Below are 19,410 nucleotides of genomic sequence, written 5' to 3' on the forward strand. Positions count from 1 at the left end.
CTTTCTTTATCCTTCCCTTGCCTGAGATCTAGTGGAGAACTTATTTTACAGAGAGTTATTTATGGCCTGACAGAAGCACCACTGACAATTTGAGATTCACAGCTCCAACCCTGGGCAACAAGGAGGGTTTTTCTGAGAAAGTCTTCCACAGGCACCAGCAGGGGACAAAACCACCTTTAAAACAGAATGGAGGGAAGCCCTCTCCTCTTCTATGGAACATTAACACTTGAGTTGTCTTTTCTGTATGCACTCACCAAGGTTTCTGCCACCACTCTGAGCCATAGGGAGCTGGACAATGAGCTCATCAGGAAATCAGGTGCTGAAAAATCCCCAACCCTGGTGACAGGGCTGGGTTTCTGGTGCACTGGGTTGGGTCTAAGACATTAGGGACTTCCTTTCTCTCCCTCCTTTCTCCCCTCAGTCTGTCTCATCTATTCAGGTGGCTTCACCTGCTTTAAGAAGCTGTTTAAGCTGCTTAGGTGGGGATTTTCATAACACTGGGATTTGCAAACTCCAGTGCTTGGTTTGCCATTCCAGCTTTGGTCCTTTCTAGCCACCGGACAAAGGGAGTGTGTCCTTTAATTATTGTGTTTTAACCAGCAGGAAGAGCCAAGCATGCTTGCAGATGTAAGTACTTTTGAAGTACAAGGTGTTGTCAGAGCAAACCTCTGAGAAATATGAAGCAAAGATGAAATCCCAGAATGGTTTGTGTTGGAAGGGCCTTAAAGAACCTCTGTCTAGTTCTGACACTCTGCCATGAACAGGGACACTTTCCTCTATCCCAGGTTGCTCCAAACCCCATCCAGCCTGGCCTTGGACATTTCCAGGGATGGAGCAGCCACAGACTTTCCGTGGACTATAGACCATGGGCATCTCCACAGAGCAGCCAACAGCTTGTCTCACTGGTAGGGAAGGATGAGGTGGGAAGGCATTTACCTCCCTGAGGCAGGTATAGATGGGGCAGACGAGGACTCGGAAGGGCTCCCCGGTGCTGCTCCTCATGGTGCCGAAGACCTCGCAGAGGAAGGTGATGAACCCCAGCCAGCGCTCCACATCCCGCTGCTGCAGCTCCTCCCGCATGGAGAAATCCTTCTGCAAGAGGAACAGAGACAAGAGGCTGCATCAGCAACGTGGCACCACCACAGCAGAGGCAATGGCTCTCTAGAGAGGGAATTAGGAGGAGATTGAAACTCGGGGTGGGGGGAGGACAGACAGACAGACTGACTCTTTAGTAACAGTGGGGAGATTACTCAACGTGTGCAGAGTGGCTGCAATTTCAACAGAGTAAAGCACCAGAAAGCAGGTACTGCAGAAATATCACCAACTCCTGCAATAACTGCCACAGCTTGCACCAGAGATGGTGTCTGCGCCCTACTGTCCCCCACAACAGACAGGGGGTCACTTTTCCAGATCCACCACTGGGTTGGGTTTGGATGGTTTGATTTTTTGGTGAGGAGGGAAGAAACCAGCACCACCACGACTGAATAAAAGCAGCAACAGAGAGGTGAAACAAAATGCAGGGGAAATGCTGGTGGCCATGCTGGGCTTGGTGGTCCAGGTTGACCTGCCCAGCCCATTCATTGCAGTGTCTTCAACAGACCCAGTGTCTGGCCAGGAGCATACTTATGGTCTGGCTGCTCTCTGGCGTCTCACAAAATAATGGCAGAGATTGGCTCCCTGCCCGACCAGAAGATCAGGGCAGCCTGGGCTTGGCATTAAAAGGTCACCCTGCGCCTGAGCTGATGGTTGCTATGACTAAGGATTATCCCAGTGACGTGATTTATGGGTCAGCATCAGGAGGAAACACACAGGGAGATGGCTGCTTCTCCATCAGATCTCCAACTGGGAGAAAGAAGGGGTTTGTCCAAAGGCAGGATATGAAAAGGGATGCATGTGATGGAAACATGTGGCAAACAGCACAAGGCAACATAGAAAACCATACAGAAACCCTTCTAGAGGATGGCACAAGGGAGTGCATCGTGCTCAGAGTCAACAAGGCTTCCCCGGGCTCTGAGAGATGCTGCAGTGGTTCTTGCAGGACATCTCACATGACTTTTATTGTCTGTCTCCATAGTGACCTTTCCTTGATACTAAAATTTAATAGACACTAAGTAGGAGAATACTGCAGAAGAGGACAAGTTCGTTCTCCACACCATGTGTTTCCAGTGCAGGTTGCACAACCTTTGAAATCCAGCAACTAAATAAATTACCTTCTATCTTTCTCATCTCAGTTTATTCCTACTGCCTGAGACAAAGGGCTTCGCTGCTGCAAATACTCTGACCTGCAGCTGCTCTCTGCAAAGCTGGGGAGATATAAAAGCCACCACACCAAAGTTTGCCCTCTTGCCCTGGACAACACACAGGAGATCTTCCTTTTAGAACAAAGCTAAGTGAAGCAGCTGCTAAAGAAAGCCAGGCAAAAGCACTGATGACTATTTTCATGACACAACTGTATGCACAGAAGATCCAAAGCAGGAGCTATTTATATGTTTCATTACAAAAGGAAAAATAAAATGTGTATTTGCATATGCAGGAAAAAAGACTTGTAAAATAGCCGAGGCACTTATTAACCAAACAGCGATGACTAATTCCTCTCTACACCCATTTCCATAAGTCAGTTGCCCAACTGTGTCTGCGACTTCGAAGTCAACCTGCAGCCAAATCCTGTTGGGTCTCCCCAGACTCTCTGGGGGAGTTTCCAGAGTTCATCCTTTCATTAACCAGCCCATCCCTGGGCAGTGATGAGGAGTTATTTGCCAGTTCTGGTTATCACCCCAAGGTTACCTAATACCTTGTTCTGGAGCTTTCAATTGAAATTTAATGAAAAAAAAAAAAAAAAGGTCAAAGAGACATTATTAATCATTAATGATAAATTAAAAACACAGGCTAGAGTATTGCATACCCCACATCTGCCCCATTCACCCATACAGTGCACAGGAAGTTTCCTTTGAACCCTGGTGCTTTCCCTGGATTCCTCTCCATCTCCTGGCACTGTCTCCCACATCTCATGCAGCATCCCAGCCATCTCCAGCCCCCAGCCCATCCTCCCTCTCCCAGCCTGAATGCCCTCCAGCACCTCCTGTCCTGTCTGGACCTGGAAGCTCCACAGTCATGTACCTGGGGAGCTGTGCTGTATTTTGGGATCCCTGGGTCATGCTGTGAATTTCCTGGCAGCTTGGGATAACTACACAGGCTCTGCAGTCCCAGATTACTAGGAAAGAATAAAAAACACTGCAGGAAACTCTCCTCCTTCCCACTCCTGCTTCAAACATGCCCTGCTCTGCACACCTGCAAGAAAGAAAACTGACTCTTCAACATTTTAAAAAAAGGTATTTTCTGTAAAAAAAAACCCAAAACGTCAAACCCACCAACCACCTGGAAATTCCATAAATCAACCAGCAAACCAAACCAAACTCATCAGGCTTGGGATAGGAGCTGGGCAGGAAGGAATTCCACCACACCCTCCTTTTTTCATCCTCTGGCACCCAGTGGGTGATGCAGAGACATCAATGAACGCTGCCCCACCTTTGCAGATGGACAAGATCCTTGTAAAAGAAAGGGGTTTGTGATCCCCCCCCCCTCCTCCAGTCACAGAAAAGCTTATGCAGACCTTGAGGGACACCCATGAAGGACAGGAGAGGGGAATGGAATGTGGGATGGATGCAGAAGGCACAGCAGGCATTTCCACACAGAATGTGATGCTGCAGTGGGAATAATTTTGCTCCATTTGTGGACTCAGGTTGGGCCAAACTTTGCAAAATGAGGTGATTTGCACATATTCTGCAAAAGGACAGGAGGGACACTGGTTTCTCTGACTAAGTAGGAAGAACATATTGCCAGTGAAAGGAATTTTTCTGGACCACACTTGCCTACAGGCCAGAGTAGGAGCCCCCACAGCAGCTGGACTTGCAGTGCCAGGGGTATTCTGAAGCATCCTGAGAAATCCACGTGGCTCAGGATGGTAGTACTCCAGAGTCCCAGTATGCACCAGGAAGGTGGTCCAGGGAGCTCTGTCCTTAAATTTGGCCTTCAGACTGCAGGTTTGACCTGTACCATGGTGTGCACTGGGTGCCACGAGTGCAGAGGTGCCTCATCTGCCTTGGGGAGTTTGAGGAGACCACTGCTGTCACTGAGGCTCACTGGGCTGCTCAGCCATGGAGTTACACGTGTGACTCACCTGCTGCAGGTCAGACATGCCCACAGCAGGCTCAGTGACCCTTTGAGAGCACTGAGAGCAGCTCCAAAGGCTGTGCAACCCAAACGGATGAACCAGAGCCAGGACGTGGGAGAGGTGTGGAAATGGCCGGCAAAGAATGAACCCCACGTCCTGTGTGCCTGGGGCACATCCAATGGAGCTGTGCCCTGACCCACAGACCTCCACACACTGATGACAAGCCTTGAGGGAGCTGAAAAGCTATGGAACCAGACAGCCGGGTCACTGCCCTGCCCACTGAACTTTATTTGCTCTGGAAATGCCTCACGAAGTTATATAAAAATAACCTGTGGATTGGCTTGCCCCATGTTTAGGTGGTGATGTCAGGGCAGTAAGCAAATTATCTTTCATCAGTTTGGCTGTATTTTTAAACATGAATTGTATTACTAATTTGGGGGTGCTCTGGCCTGTAGATTATCTGGGTGTGTCTACTGGATGACCTTCCTTCAGTGCCTATAGTTTAAAATAAAATGTATTTATACCAGGTAGGGTTGGCCTTCCTTCTCTGCCTGGTTTGGGAGAAGAATTCATTAGGAACCCATGTGGGAAGTGGGGGGATGCCAAGGGGACCTCTAAAGAGCTCTCATATAGGACAAGTTTGGGGCATAAATCAGAAGGCTGAGCGCATTCATCATGCTGGGCCTTGCCACGGGTAGGTGAGGGTGGCCTGTGCTCACACACATCACAGAGATGGCCCAGGGCTCAGCAAAACCTCTGATATCCCCTGGATCCTTTGTAAGCCTGGATGAGGAAATCCAAAATGCCTTTTTCCCAGGGGTGTTCAGTCTTGTAGCCAAGAGAAAGCCCACTCCTCATCCCCGTGTAGATGCAGCTCATGCAACACTGGACTATGACAGTGGACATGAGACCTTCCCAAGCCTAGGACCAAGCCAAAAGAACCAAGAGGAATGGCCACTCTGTAGGATAGGAGGCAAATCCATCCTCTAACATTTTTGGTGGGCAGCAGAGTCAGGTGGGATGAGAAGCAGCATTTTGCCATTGGATCTAAGCCCTCACTTCAGCTCAGACAGCTGCAGCCGAAAATTCTTCCCTTGGGAGTTTGCTGCACTTTTTTTAAGACACGTTCCAAATAACTTTTCCCCAGATCTGGGCCCACCGGCCCATGGCTGATTCTGGTAGCAGCAGGTTCAAGGGCAAAAGTTTAGTGAGGGATAAAAATGAGGGTTAATTTAAGCATCACCACCTTTTGATGGGGGAAAAAAAAGGCACATTTGGGCTTGTTGCTCTGTAAACACAGGGCTCTTCCTCTGGCAGCTCTGCTGTTTATTCAGACATTGTCAAGGAGGCAGGAAATACTGAGTCAGAAATACTGCACAAGAAGAAATATATGATGCTTAGATATCTGTGCTAAGAGCTATATAAAAAGCTGAGATAGGCTGTGCTAAATAGTTGATCTTACTGGCAATGTTCTGTGAAATGCTGGAACCCTAAATGGCTTTTTGGAAAGGGCTAAGACAAATCCAATAGGTTGGAGGAGGGAACTGGTGGGTAGAGTTTGGACAGCCACTGTCCCTTATTGCTGTCCTGGAGAAGCATAGCCTCTGCCTGCTTCCTTCCCAGACCTTCCTAGAAATGGCTCCATAAACTACATTTTTGCACAGTTAACATCAACTGCAATATTCCCTGCTTAGAATTTAAAAACTGTGTGAATTTAGGTCCTGGCTTGGAGGAGGCTCTGGTGTGCAGCTTTGCTTCCTGAGGAGTATAAACCAATGAGATGAGTGGTTTGGAGCACTGGCATTTGGAAGGACTCAGGAGGTGCTGGAGAACCCTATCACAGCACTAGGGAGTGATCAAACACCTCTGTCCATGGATTTGTCTCACTGAGTTCCTCTGTACCACTCACAGCTTCATTGGGAAAGTCTCATTTCATGAACACCACTACAAAAACTCCTCTGCTGGAGGTGGTGGGACATGAAATGGGATCATCAGCTTTTCCACAGGCTCTGCTCTTCCTCCAGCCACCCACTCCTGGCCTTTCTGCATGCACCCAAGGACAGAACCTCACTGAGATCCTCTCACACCATCCCTGCCCACGCTGGAGACAAGACAGAGCAGAGTGAGGTGATGACAGGACAACCTGCTTTGAGCCTACAGCTTCCACGCAGAACCTGGAGAACAGCAGCACAGGAGACTGAGGTTTATTTCCAGCCCTGTGTGGGCTCCAATCACCTCTGTACCCTGATTTCCCATCCAGCAACAAATGGGAATGATTTGCTCATCTTCCTCTGAGAAGTGCTCTGGGGCGTGTGACTGAGACATGCGAATCATGGCAATTATTATGACTCCAACAAAGGAGCTATTGACATTTAAAGCAGATAAAGCTTTTAAATTACAGATGACACCTTGTGCCCAGCCTTGCAGAGGTTCTGGCTTCACCCAGCCATGAGGCATTTCACTCCCACAGGCTTTCATCATGTCGCTTCCTCCAGGCTGGGTTGGCACCACTTGAATATCTGAGAATATCTTCTCAGGATGTTTTGGCCCTTTTGGGAAAAGCAGGAAATCCTACCAGTGACCTTCAATGTGGACCTGACTTCATGATGGTCACAGCTCTGTGAATGGTTTTAATCACAAAGGGCTCTGAAATGCACCACATGGGTGAAGGTCCAGGCTACTAAGACTGCGACGCCCAGCCCACAGACACCTACTACACATTTATCTGACCACTGGGTGATTTGTAGCTTGCATTAGATGTCACTGGCCAACTCACAGAATCACAGGATGTTTGGGTTAGAAGGGGCCCTATAACTCATCTCTTTACAACCTCCTGTCATGGACAGGGACACCTTCCACTAGAGCAGGTTGCTCCAAGCCTCCCCAGTCTGCCTTGAACAATTCCAGAGATATGGAATTCTTCCAGTTCAGCAAGAACAATTCAACAAAGATTCTGCAGCCATCAGGCAGACACACAGTGCTTATTCCTCTCAGAAGGATTTGGGCACGAAGGGGAAAATAAGGTCAGAAAACTTTTTTTTCTAAAGCAGAGACTAGGCAAACTCCCAGGACAAGAAACAATCAATTTTACATTCCTTGGTGTGGGAAACTGAGGCAGCTGATGACCAGAGCCAAAAGTAGTTGTGAATACTTCTCATGTCTACAAACACCTGGAGATGACTGGACAAGTGGTCACTTGAACCTCCTGCCCCTTGGTCTCACCCTGACCTCTCCATCTGGCTCCAAATCTGGGATCAGCAGCAATTACCCACCCAAAGTGGGCATCTCATGGCTTCAGTCAGTGATGTCTGAGAGGTCCTTGAGGGGCTGCAGAGGTACAAGCAGTTAATTATTGATTTAGCTGAGGCTGAAATCACCCTGGTGGGAGCATAATGATGGATGTGCAATCAAAAGTTTTGCTGTTAACTTTGCAGTTGCTAGAGATCTCAGAGCACTGTCTGGGTGGAAGCTCTGAGAGGACCAGAAGGGTGAATTCAGCATCCTGGTCTGCACACAACCAACCACAATCACCATTTTGTCCTGGATGTTTGCCAATGCCTCCTCCAGCACTACTCATGTGACAGAGTTGTCTTCCTCATCACTTAATTTTTAGTTCTGCCCTTCCTATCTCACACCTTTCTGGGTTCCCAAACACATGCCAGGGTGTCAGCTCAGCTGGGTAACAGCAATTTATCATCACCTTAAAGACCTGTTATCCCATGAACCCAGACACAGCAAAACATCATTACCATCCTCAGCCAGACCATGCAGTGAGCGAGGGACAGACCTGCCATCTGCAGGACACACGGACGAGGGGAATTAATCACCTGTCTCAGAATCACAAGCCTATCTCTCAGTCCCACAGAGAGGCACTGGAAAGGAGACAAGGGACCACAAAAAACCCCACATTAATCTCCTTGCTGTGTTGCCATCAGAGCAGCAGGGACACCCGTTTGACCCAGCCCTGCAGACACCCTGTGCAGCTCCACCTCGGCAGTTTTGCTCTTCTGCAGCAGTGCAGGAGTTCCTTGTTGCATTCATTTATTCCTGCATGTCCCAGTACTGTGGGAATCTTGAGGCAGCAATGTGTCCTTTGCCTTTAAGAGTGTGCACAGGAAACCTTGGGTTGCCTTGGGAATTTTGGAGACACTGAGAGTCCTCTCCCTCAAAAGGAGGCAAGGAATCCATGTCCTCTAGAGCATCCCACCCCTAGGCCAGCAATCCCCTCCTCACTACAAGGAGGTGGTAGGAAGAGAGAGGATCAAGCACAGCAAATCCCTGCTCATCCCAGCATCCAGAGCAGTGCTGATGCCCCCACTTCATGGAAAAAATGTATTAGTATAAATCTCCCATCCCATGGGCTGCATTTCCCATAGCACAACTTCAGTGTAAAAGCATAATGGTTTCAAGAAATCTCACAAAATCCTATTTTTTAGCTACTTGACATGGGTGAGGATTGTTTGATAGGCAGTTTGCTAACCATTCTCCACAATATGCCAGGGTCTAAGCCCCTGCACCATCCCCAAATCTGCTCAGAGGCCATTTCTGTTCCAGAGAAAATGCTCATCCTATTCCCAATACCAGGCTGAGGTGATGACTGGCAGCCCAATTTTGTCTGGTACATGGATCTTGCTTGCAAATGCCATGTCTGGAGATGTCCAGCCTTGCAGCCCAGAAGAATGCATCATGGACCAGCTGGATTTTGCCAGCAGAATGCATTCTTATTTTAAATTCTGCACATGCAATGTGTCCTCTTTATAAGGTGGAGGTGATGAAGGATCTATGAGGACAGGCCAAATTTGGAAAGAGGGATATGAGGAAAACTGACAATGGAGGAAGGTGCTTCTTTGTCCAGGCACCAGGGCTGGACGAATTCCACTTGCACTGCAAATGAAGCTGTTTCCATTGAAAGGCCAGCTTGCCTGTGAATGAATGAAACTGGGCAGGGAAAGGCAGGCAGCTAATCCTGTTTGACATCAGGAGCTTTACTGCACAGGCACTCCTGGCTCACATCAGTTCAATCCACAGAGGGATTTTCCTGGGTGCCTGGTAGCTGGCAGCAGGATGTTCTGTGGTATGCTAAGACCTTCCTAGGAAGTGCCCTCTTGGTGGTGTTCACCATGAGGTGGAACTGGGACCACATCATGCTGAGATCATGCTGAGATGGGCAAGACACTGAGGTTTGGTCTCTGCTTCTCTGCAAGCCAGGACCAAAGGATGAATGAAGCCTTAGGGGCTTCTCCCCTCCCCAAAACCTCTCCCTGAAGTGGACATCCCTGAGCTGGGTAGCACAGGAAAGTGAACAATCTTCAGATGAACACTGGTGCACACAGATGGCTCCAAACAGGTCCAAGGGGCATGAGACATTATAGTGTCAGGGCTTGAAAGGACTTTTAAAGGTTATCTAGTTCCAATCCATCTGCCACCTTCCACTGTCCCAGGTTTCCCCAAGCCCTGTCCAGCCTGGACACTTCCAGAGATCCAGGGACAGCCACAACTGCTCTGGGCATCCTGCGCCAGGGCCTGCCCACCCTCCCAGCCAGCAATTCCTAATTCCCAATCTCCCATCTGTGCCTGCCCTCTGGCAGTGGGAGCCATTCCCTGTGTGCTGTCCCTGCCTGCCTTGTCCCCAGTCCCTGTGCAGCTCTCCTGGAGCCCCTTGAGGCCCTGGCAGGGGCTCTGAGCTCTCCCTGGAGCTTCTCTGGTGCAGGGGAACAGCCCCAGCTCTGCCAGGCTGGCTCCAGAGCAGAGGGGCTCCAGCCTTGGGAGAGTCCTCCCTTGGTCCCAATCTAACAGGTCCATGTCTATCCTGAACTGGAGGACTCCAGAGCTCCATTATCAGCAGAGTTCTTGGCTCTCTCCTTTAAAGGAAAGCAGAAAGAACCTCAGAAAGATGGAGGCACAAGAACTAAGTGGGTGGGAGAGCATGGGGGGTCCTGCAGGCAGCTGGCCAGATCCACGGTGGCATGGGTCTCCCTTTCATCTGCCCTGGGACCGAACCGCGTGGATGATCAAGGAACTGGAGGAGTTAACAGACTCCCAAGCCTGAGATATTCGTGGCACCCAGAGTTCGTGTAAAGTTTCATACTGGGACCCTTTACTAAATTCTTTCGGTCATGGGAGAGAAAACACTGCAACTGTTTAGTCTGCAGGGAGGTGGTGGCTCTGGCCCAGCACTCAGCATTGCTGAGCAAACATGCTGGAGAGCAAAGGGGCTGTCACCCTTCTTATCTCCTCCATCTGCTTTTCACCACGTCTCTCCCACCACCAGGCACCCCATGGGCATTGTGTACCAGTGCAAGATCTCCCTGCTGGAAATGCAGCCCTGGGATGGGGGGACGAGCGACCACTTGAAAATGGAGACCTGGAGGTGAAGTGCCAGTCTGCTAAAAAAATGTTATTTACACAAAGGAGCTCAGAAAATCTTTCTCAGAGGCTAATATTTACAAATTCTATGTAGCCAGGGAGCTTTTGCTGTAAAAAATGTTGTATTTGGCTGGTTTTTATTTTTTTTTTTAGTGGATGTGAAAGATGTATTAATATTTTTTGCTTATCCCCTGCAGCATATAGGTATGGAGCACCCTACAATGCCTCTGAAGCTGCCTATCCATGCTGGGAAAGCTAAGATTACAGAAAGATTACACACTGCAGAAAAAATCAACCTGGAAACACTCTCAATTCCTCCATCCTTTGTATCTCTAAAGGGATGTCCATGATTACCATGATGTATTTTGCTACATGTTGGCAGACTTTGAGCATCACTGTGTAAGACCACTGGATGGCATGGGATGGAATACTAGAGAATCAAGGAAACACACTTTACTCAAAACAAAGCAGAAATGGAAAGGTTTTGTTTCTCCATCCTGAAACTGTCTCCTTAGCTGATGGACACTTTGCTGTTTCTGTCCTCACTTTCAGTTCTTGCTGCTCCTGGACTGGAAATGTTATCACAGAATGGTTTGGAAGGGGCCTTAAAGACAATCTTGTTCCATTTTGTGCAAAATGAACACCACAGGGGAGGTAAAGGGAATGTGAACTTTGTTGGAAGCACTCATTCTCCAAATCCAGATTCTGACAAATAGCTACACACCAAAATACCCAGCAATGAAAAAACCCTGAGCCTAAGCTTGCCTGGAGGATGCTGAGGGTGCTCAAGCTGCAGGTCCCACGGGACCATCACTCTGGGTGCCACCACAGCAGTCATGCTCACTTGGCTAGAAACTGAATCTGGTACAGAAACTTGTGACTCAGCTAGAAAACCTTCAAACAAGAGATTTCCTGTTGGTGAGCCCAAGACCACCCTCTGTATGCCATGGGCCCGCATCCAAGTAAAGCCAGGGATGGGCAAAGTTTATGTTACCTCATTTCCCCCCTTCTTTGGGGAGAAAAGAGGTGCTTCCCTCTCCAACATCCTTCTAACCAAATCCCATCTTTGGGCTGATGTTGGCACATCCACCTGCCCTGATCTTGGCACAGGAGGTCGCTGGCACCTGCTTCTCCAGAGGTGCTCCTGTGTCAGCAGGATGCTTCATACCCTGACAAAATGACTGGGGAGTGTGGGGTTTGTGGGATGAGTCCCAGGTAGGGATGCATCACAGGGACTCAGTGAGCCTCCAAAACTCCTGTCCCCAGGTGAGGTGAAGGGAGTCAGCTAAGAGCAGGGCAGAGCAGGGTGTCTGTGCGTATGGGGAGAGGGGATCCTCCAACCCAGCATCATCCCAAAATCCCCACCTTGGGGTGGCTGCAACAGTCTGAGCTGGATTTGGGCTGGAGCAGGCAGGAGCAGATGGCCTGTGAGGAGGCTGCCATGGGCCAGCTGAGCCCCTGGACTGACAGGAACATACTCCTACATCCCATGGGTTTGAGCCTTTTGGGAGTAAACAAGAGAGCAGGAGCTGATGCCAGTTTAGTTCAATCTGGAGAGGTCTCAACACTGAAGTGTCTGCCTGCTTTTCCTCACCTCTCATCAATGGGTACATGGATTTTGAGTCTTTTTTTTTTTTTTTATTTCTGCTTTTTTACCAGGACCCCCAGGATCCTCACCCACCAGCAATGGCTGGGGGCAGCCAGGAGCCCACCCCAGCAGAAGGCTGCTGCCTGGCTCTGTCCCCGGGATGCAGGCAGGCTGAGCAGTCTGCAGTCTCCACCTAGAGACCAGAACAGCCTCTGCTCCACACTTGAGCCCATGCACAGGGTGTGCACGGGTCCCACACCCCAGCTCCCAGCTCTGAACTCAGCTGTGCTTTTAGCAGGCAGCAGCAGTTTTGCCAGGGGTGCTCCTGACACTCTTCACCACCAACACACAAAAGCAATAGGATGGAGGCTCTGCTGGGTCTCACCATCACTGGGAGATGCCCAGAGCACCCAGTGCCTGGAGAGACAATGAGACACTAAGTACCATCCCTGTGGTCCCATCATATGCTGGAGCATGAGCTGGTCCCCACTGTAAGTTTGAAATCTTGGCCCCTCCAAGGTGAAAAGAAGAAGCCACACATATATTTATGAACTAAAAGTGATGGATATTTTTGCACAACACATCCGAGCACTGCAAAGTATAAGGTATAAAACCTTATCAGCACATTGAATTAAAATCAAATATGCCAGATATGCCAGTCTTTAAACTGGAAGGGATTTTTTTTTTTAGAAAATTAATCCTGCTTCCCACCAAACTCTCAACTGCACCATGTACTGCTAGTCTAAACCGAACACCTTTCTTGTGCAGAGCCATGAGCATGGCTGCATTGGACAGACTCCAGACCCCAGAGACCTGCACAGCAGTGGGGACAATCCTCTTGTCATCCCCCTGTGACACTCACTGCTACATCAGTGGCCCTGTGGCCACCTCCAGCTGCAACTCAACATGATCCCAAAACCTACCCCTGGACTCACACTGAGCACTGATGTGCAGTGCAAACCCACTGCTTGTTTAATTTAGGATCTGGATCAACTATCCCCAGTTCCTAATGCTTGTGTGGCACAGCTCCTGTCCTCATCCTCGCCTTCCTATCAGTGCTAAACTGTCCCTTTTTCTGCACTTCGTTAAAACCTGTCCTCTTGGGTTCCATTAACCCCTCCCTCACCTCACCACGGCCCTGCAGGGAGGTGCTGCCCAGTGCCCCCTGGCCCCCACCACGTTCCCTTTGCCATGGAAGGGCCGCAGAGGAGCTGGGTGGTTCCTACAGTCACCGTTCCGCTTGGGAGAAGTGGCAAGCTCAAAGCACGCAGCCGGACATTTAATCCAGGGCTCTCCAGTAGCTCCCAGCCCCACATGGGACCCATGTGCCAGCGGCTCCTGGAGCCTCCCGTGGCCAAGCCCGGCACGGTTAGGACGGGCAGGCAGACCCGGCTTAGCCGGGCTCGGGGTAAAAGCAGGGCCAGCACGAATTGATGCCCAGCCCTGCCCATCACCTGTCGGCTCAGGCAGGCTGCCAGCCCGCTCCCCGGGCTCCCTCTCCTGCCTGCTGCCGACACTTGCACGGGTGTGTTTGGCTCCGGATGACTATGCAAAAGAAGGGGGAAAAAAAACCCAAAACAAACCATAGTCAGAATTAAAAAAAAAAAAGTTACTAACATTGTAACTTACATAATGCTAATATGTACCATTAGCAAATATATAAAAATATAAATATATGAAAACAAACATACAAATATAAAAACATACATAATTAATATTTATGCAATAAGCATATATATTGACATATGAACAAAATAAGAAGTAATTGAATACAAGAATCAAGTGATAAAAATGGTACAATAATAAATAATAAAAATAAAATAGTAAATACACTGCAAAAAATCGGAGAATGTCTCCAGAGACACAAGCATGGGCAAAAACTAGGGAATGTTGTCTCCTTTCCACTATTTTTCTCTGTGCTTGAGAGCAGGAGGATGCAGCAGCTGGGGATGCTCCTTGGAGCCACCCACGGGCTGCATTCCCCATGCCCCTTCAAGCACTGCATAGATATATGAGTGTGCACGAATTTAGAACTGCCTTTGAATTGCCTGGGCGTATAGAAAATAAATCTCTTCAAAGCTACACAAAGTTTTTGCTGGGGGAGTCCCACAGTGATTTACAAAAGCAGGATGGTTTGATAGTTATCAATATCAGAAATGTAAGGGAAGAAAGGTTTCCAAGCTCTAGAAGTTTCTGAAAACCCCTTAATGAAACTGTCTATACAAGGGCAGCATCATTTGCTATTTCTGTGCTTGTGCTGGGCTTCTGAGGAGCTGGCATCCATTCTGAGGTTCACCACCAAGATGTTCCTCATCTGCACAGCCAGCCATGGAGAGCAGCTCGAGCCAAGGAGGTTTTCCCCACTGAATCTCCAACTCACTGGGGGAAGAGCTCACCAAACTCCTCTGGAGGAGAAACCAAAGGCTGCAATGTTTGTTTATGTACAGATTTTAGAGAGATGGATGTAGTGCTGCTCTATGGAGCTGAGCTCACTGCTGTGGCACATGAGCACAACTTGTACGGCTTTAGGACCTGCTCCAGGGGCACTGGAACTTTTTCCCCCACCTCTCAGTGAAGCAACTGATGTCTGCTGGGCAATGCCCCTCCAGAGACAAGTGGTACCACTCTGATTTATGTGCACAGACTGGACCATCTGTAATTTAATTATATTAAGAACAGCCACAGAAAGAGGACTGATTGGTTTTTGCAGTCAATGCTGGACATGGTGTAGAGGTCAGATACTCTCCAGCCACACTTGGATCTTCCTGCCTCCACTTCTGCCAAACCACAAACTGTTCTTCACCAATAATCATGTTGAGAAAAGAAAAAAATGTCTGCCTTTCAGCATTAACCATTAATGCATTACTTAGAATAACACAAAACATCATAGAACCATTAGGGTTGGGAAAGACTTCCAAGATCATCAATTCCAACCAACTTCCATGTCCCAGCTCCCACAGTATCCACCCAGTGTCTGAAAGGGCTGAAAGGGCTGCTATGACTGGGAGGTTGTTTGCTCAGACTAAAAATGCTACAGGACAGGAAGAACTTCAGCTCATTCCTCCCAATTCCTCATGATCCACTTGGCAAACACTTCAACACTGCACCCACATTTACTAGAGGCAATCAGTCAGTTCTCCAGTGCCTCATGCCACAATGCCTACATCCCAAGAAATGCTTCAGCCTAAATTCTCCTCTTCCATCCCCCACCTGGGATGGCAGAAATGGATTTTTGGCCACCTTCCTGGTTGAGCCCCTCTATAAATGGTCACACCAATCATCTCAAACCCAACCAAGGCCACTGAGACTGAAGTGAAACCTCTGCCAAAACCCCAGTATTTATCTCAAGGGTCTAGAGGGGAAGAGTCTGGAGAGGAAGCCATCCAAGGAGGGGCTGAGGGCACTTGGTTTGTTCAGCCTGGAGAAGAAGCTGAGGGGAGACTCAATGCAGTTACAACCTCTTTGTAATGTGCAGAGAAGGGTCAGGCACTGATCTCTGCTCTGTGTGACCAGGGACAGGACACTGGGAATGGTTGGAGCACTGCCAGGGAGGGTTAGGTTGGATATGAGGAAAAGGCTCTTCCCCCAGAGTGTGGTGGGGCACTGACCAGGCTTCCCAGGGAATGGGTATGGCTCCAGGAATGTTTGGACAACATTCTCAGGGGTCACTGAGGTGCCTGTGCAGGGTGAGGGGCTGGAGTCTGTTATCCTTGTGGGTCCCTTCTGGCTCAGGATGTTCTGTGTTTCCATGAAGTTTCTACATCCAGACCCAAGCACAGCACTGAACCAACAAAGAGCCATTTCTGGGGCATCAAGAGGCTGCAGTAAGAGGATGAAGAAACCCTTTGTGGGTGTGCAACTGGATTTGCCATTGGGAATGTATCAGGATGTGCAACAGTGCAGGCAATAAAGCAAACCATAGGGTATGCATAGGGAGCATTAGGGTGGGCAACGGGGTATTTTCATTAGGGTATGCCACAGAGAATGCATGAGGATATACCATGGAGTATTCATTAGGGCATGCCACAGGGTATCCAACAAGATATACAGTAAGGTAAATCATAAGGTATGCATTTGGGTGTGCAATAGGATGTGTATTAGGGAAAGCATTAGGATATACCATAAGGAAAGCTTTAGCTTATACTATAGGGAATGCACTAGGGTGTACCATAGGGTATGCCATAGGGAATGTATTATGGTATGCAATAGGGTGTGCATTAGGATGTACCATAGGATACACCACGGGAAGTAGATTAGGGTATGTAGTAAAGTATATTTTAGGATGTACCATAGGATACACCATGGGAAGTGCATTAGGCTAAGTAATAAGGTGTGTTTAGGATGTACCATAGGATACACCATGGGAAGTGCATTAGGCTGTACCACAAGATATTCACCAGGGAATGCCACAGGGCATCCAACAGGATATGCACTAAGGTACACCACTGAGCATGCATTAGGGTATAAATTTTGGGATGCATTAGGGTATGCCACAGAGTATCCTGTGACGTATCAAGTGCAGTGTGCCTTAGGGTATGCATTAGGGTGTGAAATGGGATATACATTAGGGTATGCCACAGGGTATCCAACAGGGCATGCAGCAAGGCAAGCCACAGGGATCCAGCAGAACCAGCCCTTCTCCTCTGGCACCAAGGCAGTTCCATGTGCAGGGATGTACCAGGCACTGGCCCTGGCAGCAGGCCAGCGGGCTCTGCTGCTCTGTGTCGGGATGTTCATTTCATCATTTTTGGGTTTTTTTAAATTATTATTAAAAGAAAGTATCAGCCTTCTGTTTGATGTGCTGTTGGCTGTGGTTGCCAAGGGGAGCAGTGTACAATTACAGCCCCAGTGATGTTCACTCTAATAATACACTTGGCTCTGCATAGCTCAGATGCAGACACAGCTCTGCTATAAAGAGCACGGTTGTTCCAGCAGAGGAGTACTCCAACTTATGTTACATGTGAAGGGTTTGTGGCACATTGCTTAACACCCCCCCACTGGAAAAAAAAAAAAAAAAAAAAAGCCTGGGCATGCCAGTGAGTGAAACTATGACAAGCAAAAACCTCTCAAAGGAGAATTACTTTCAATGTATTAATTAAGAAGGTATTTCTAGAGGCATGAATAACTTATATATGTGTCCACTAAGATGTTCTTTCATGTCCCCAGACATCCAAGCTCCCAGGTCCATCCCAAAGGCTCACACAGCTCAAAATCTCTCTTGCTACCAAACGACTAAACCAAACTCGATGAGGAGAAAATCAAACCCAAATCACAGGTTGGAAAAGCCTTCTAAGATCATCAAGTCCAACCACTCCCTCAGCACAGCCCAGACCACCACTGACCCAGGTCCCCAAGTGCTACACCCACAGAGCCTTTAAATCCCTGCAGAAAAGGTGTCTCCACCACTTGCCTGGGCAGCCTGCGCCAGGGCTGGACAACTCAGATGCCAAATGATTTCCCCCCCAGTGCCAAGCTCCCACATGGAAGCTCTACCAGCTGTCTACCCCATGACTCCCCTTTCCACATCTCTTTTCTGGAGAGGCTGGCAGCAGCCTATTTCAAGACTTAGCCAACATTTTGGACCAAAACATGGAGTGAAGGATAAATTCAAACCAGAGTTTTTCTGATGGATCCCCTCAGAGGATGAAGTGGACCATGTTGGCTGTAGGGAAGCTCTTCAGACGAGCTGCTGGCAGGGAGGGGGATGATGTGACAACACTCCCATGCTGCAGCACTGGCATCTCTTTTGGGATCAAAACAAGTACCCTGAGATAAGCTGTGAACATGTGCAACCCTTGAGCATGAGCACCTTGTCAACACCTGAAAATAGAAGAGGAACCAGGTTAAAAAGACAGTTTACTGCCTGTTTTGCAGGGAAAAAAACACCTTGCTGCTGGTTTTAAGGTCCAGCAGGGTACAGGGACACTGTCTACAGGTATAGAGATGCTGTCTGTAGGTGTGACCATGCTTGGCAAGGCACCTCAATGGGTTTATGCATCAATTCCTGAGGTTCTCTGGTGGGGGTGAGCTGTTGCCATCGCAGTCCTGAGGGAAAGGGACAAACAAGCCCCTACAAAACAGGAGCATCTGCTGGGAGCAGATGTGGGGGTGAGCAGTGCAGCCCCAGGCGCCAGCAGCACGGGGAGGGATCACACTGATCCCGATTTATCACACCCCGGCACAGTAATTCCCCAGCTCGCCGGTGCCCAGCAAGCCGAGCTCCTTACGTCCGGGGATCAGATTAGTCTGAAAGGTGCTAGAGAGACACAAATCCTGCTCTGCAGCAAGCGTTTTATTAAAGGTTTATTTTTCTTTTTTAATTAATGGTGAATTATCTAAAAATGGCTGACGGAAAATATCTGATGGTGGAAGGGCCAGGACTGTAGCTGGGTAATGTCCAACCATCAATCATATAAAAATACGATTGTAACATATGGATATATATAGATATATACATATATCTGTGTGTGTATGAATGTATATACATATGGATAATAACATTTATATCAATGTATTAATATACCATACATTAATGGGATATTCACGTTACTCTGTAACATGAGATAATATCCAATTCTTAATGCTTATAATACATCGTATCAGTTCCAACATACCATATTGATGTTGATAATCAACCTCCTTATTTCACACCAAGGCAGATGCAATGACTCTTTCATGCCTCATACCCGGCTCTCCAGCCAGGGCTATCAGACCTGAATACCTGAAAATATTCCTGGTTTAGGGCTTGACCGAAGTATTTAGGAATCAGTTTGGGTGCATCTGATTGGAGTGATTTGGGTGCTTGAAGAAAGTCAAAATCCTTTACTATCAGAAAGGAAATGTTGAATTATTCAATTTCACACAGCCCTTTGCTTTTGACCTGTAGTGATCTGTCACCTTTTGCGCATGAAAACACTTATAAAAGATGTGCAGTTTGGGGCTGAACAAATCCCTTTTGTATATTTCTCGGTACATGAACTCGGTCACCCACACACCCCGCTCCCTCTTTGCACTTCAGCTCTCCACAACGCTCCCATCACACTGTGACTGGCAACACATTCCTGAGAAGCACTTTGAGTCTTTCTGAAGATAGGAGATATATAATTTATCCTACATTCATACTAGGAAGAGCTGAATGGGAAGCCACTCAGTCTTGCACAGGATGCTGCAGTATAAATCAGTTTACTGTGTTTGTTTGCATGGGTAAAATTGCTGGGGCAAGAGAATAAAGCAAACTGGAAGAGTCCTAGCTAACCCAGGATTGCCATCAGCATCAACTGTGGGC

General features: G+C 48.3%; 1 protein-coding gene across 3 annotated transcripts in view; it reads right to left on the reverse strand.

Annotated features, from left to right (window-relative positions):
* Positions 1-19,410, reverse strand: part of CTIF (cap binding complex dependent translation initiation factor) — a 148,108-nt gene that overhangs the window by 19,958 nt on the left and 108,740 nt on the right. For all 3 annotated transcript variants that reach the window (XM_021535536.2, XM_021535535.2, XM_021535537.2), the window contains exon 10: positions 937-1,092. In XM_021535536.2, the coding sequence (XP_021391211.2) occupies positions 937-1,092 (156 nt within the window). The remainder of the gene's footprint in view (positions 1-936; positions 1,093-19,410) is intronic.

This window comes from Lonchura striata, chromosome Z (assembly GCF_046129695.1).
Source record: "Lonchura striata isolate bLonStr1 chromosome Z, bLonStr1.mat, whole genome shotgun sequence".
Taxonomy (NCBI): domain Eukaryota; kingdom Metazoa; phylum Chordata; class Aves; order Passeriformes; family Estrildidae; genus Lonchura; species Lonchura striata.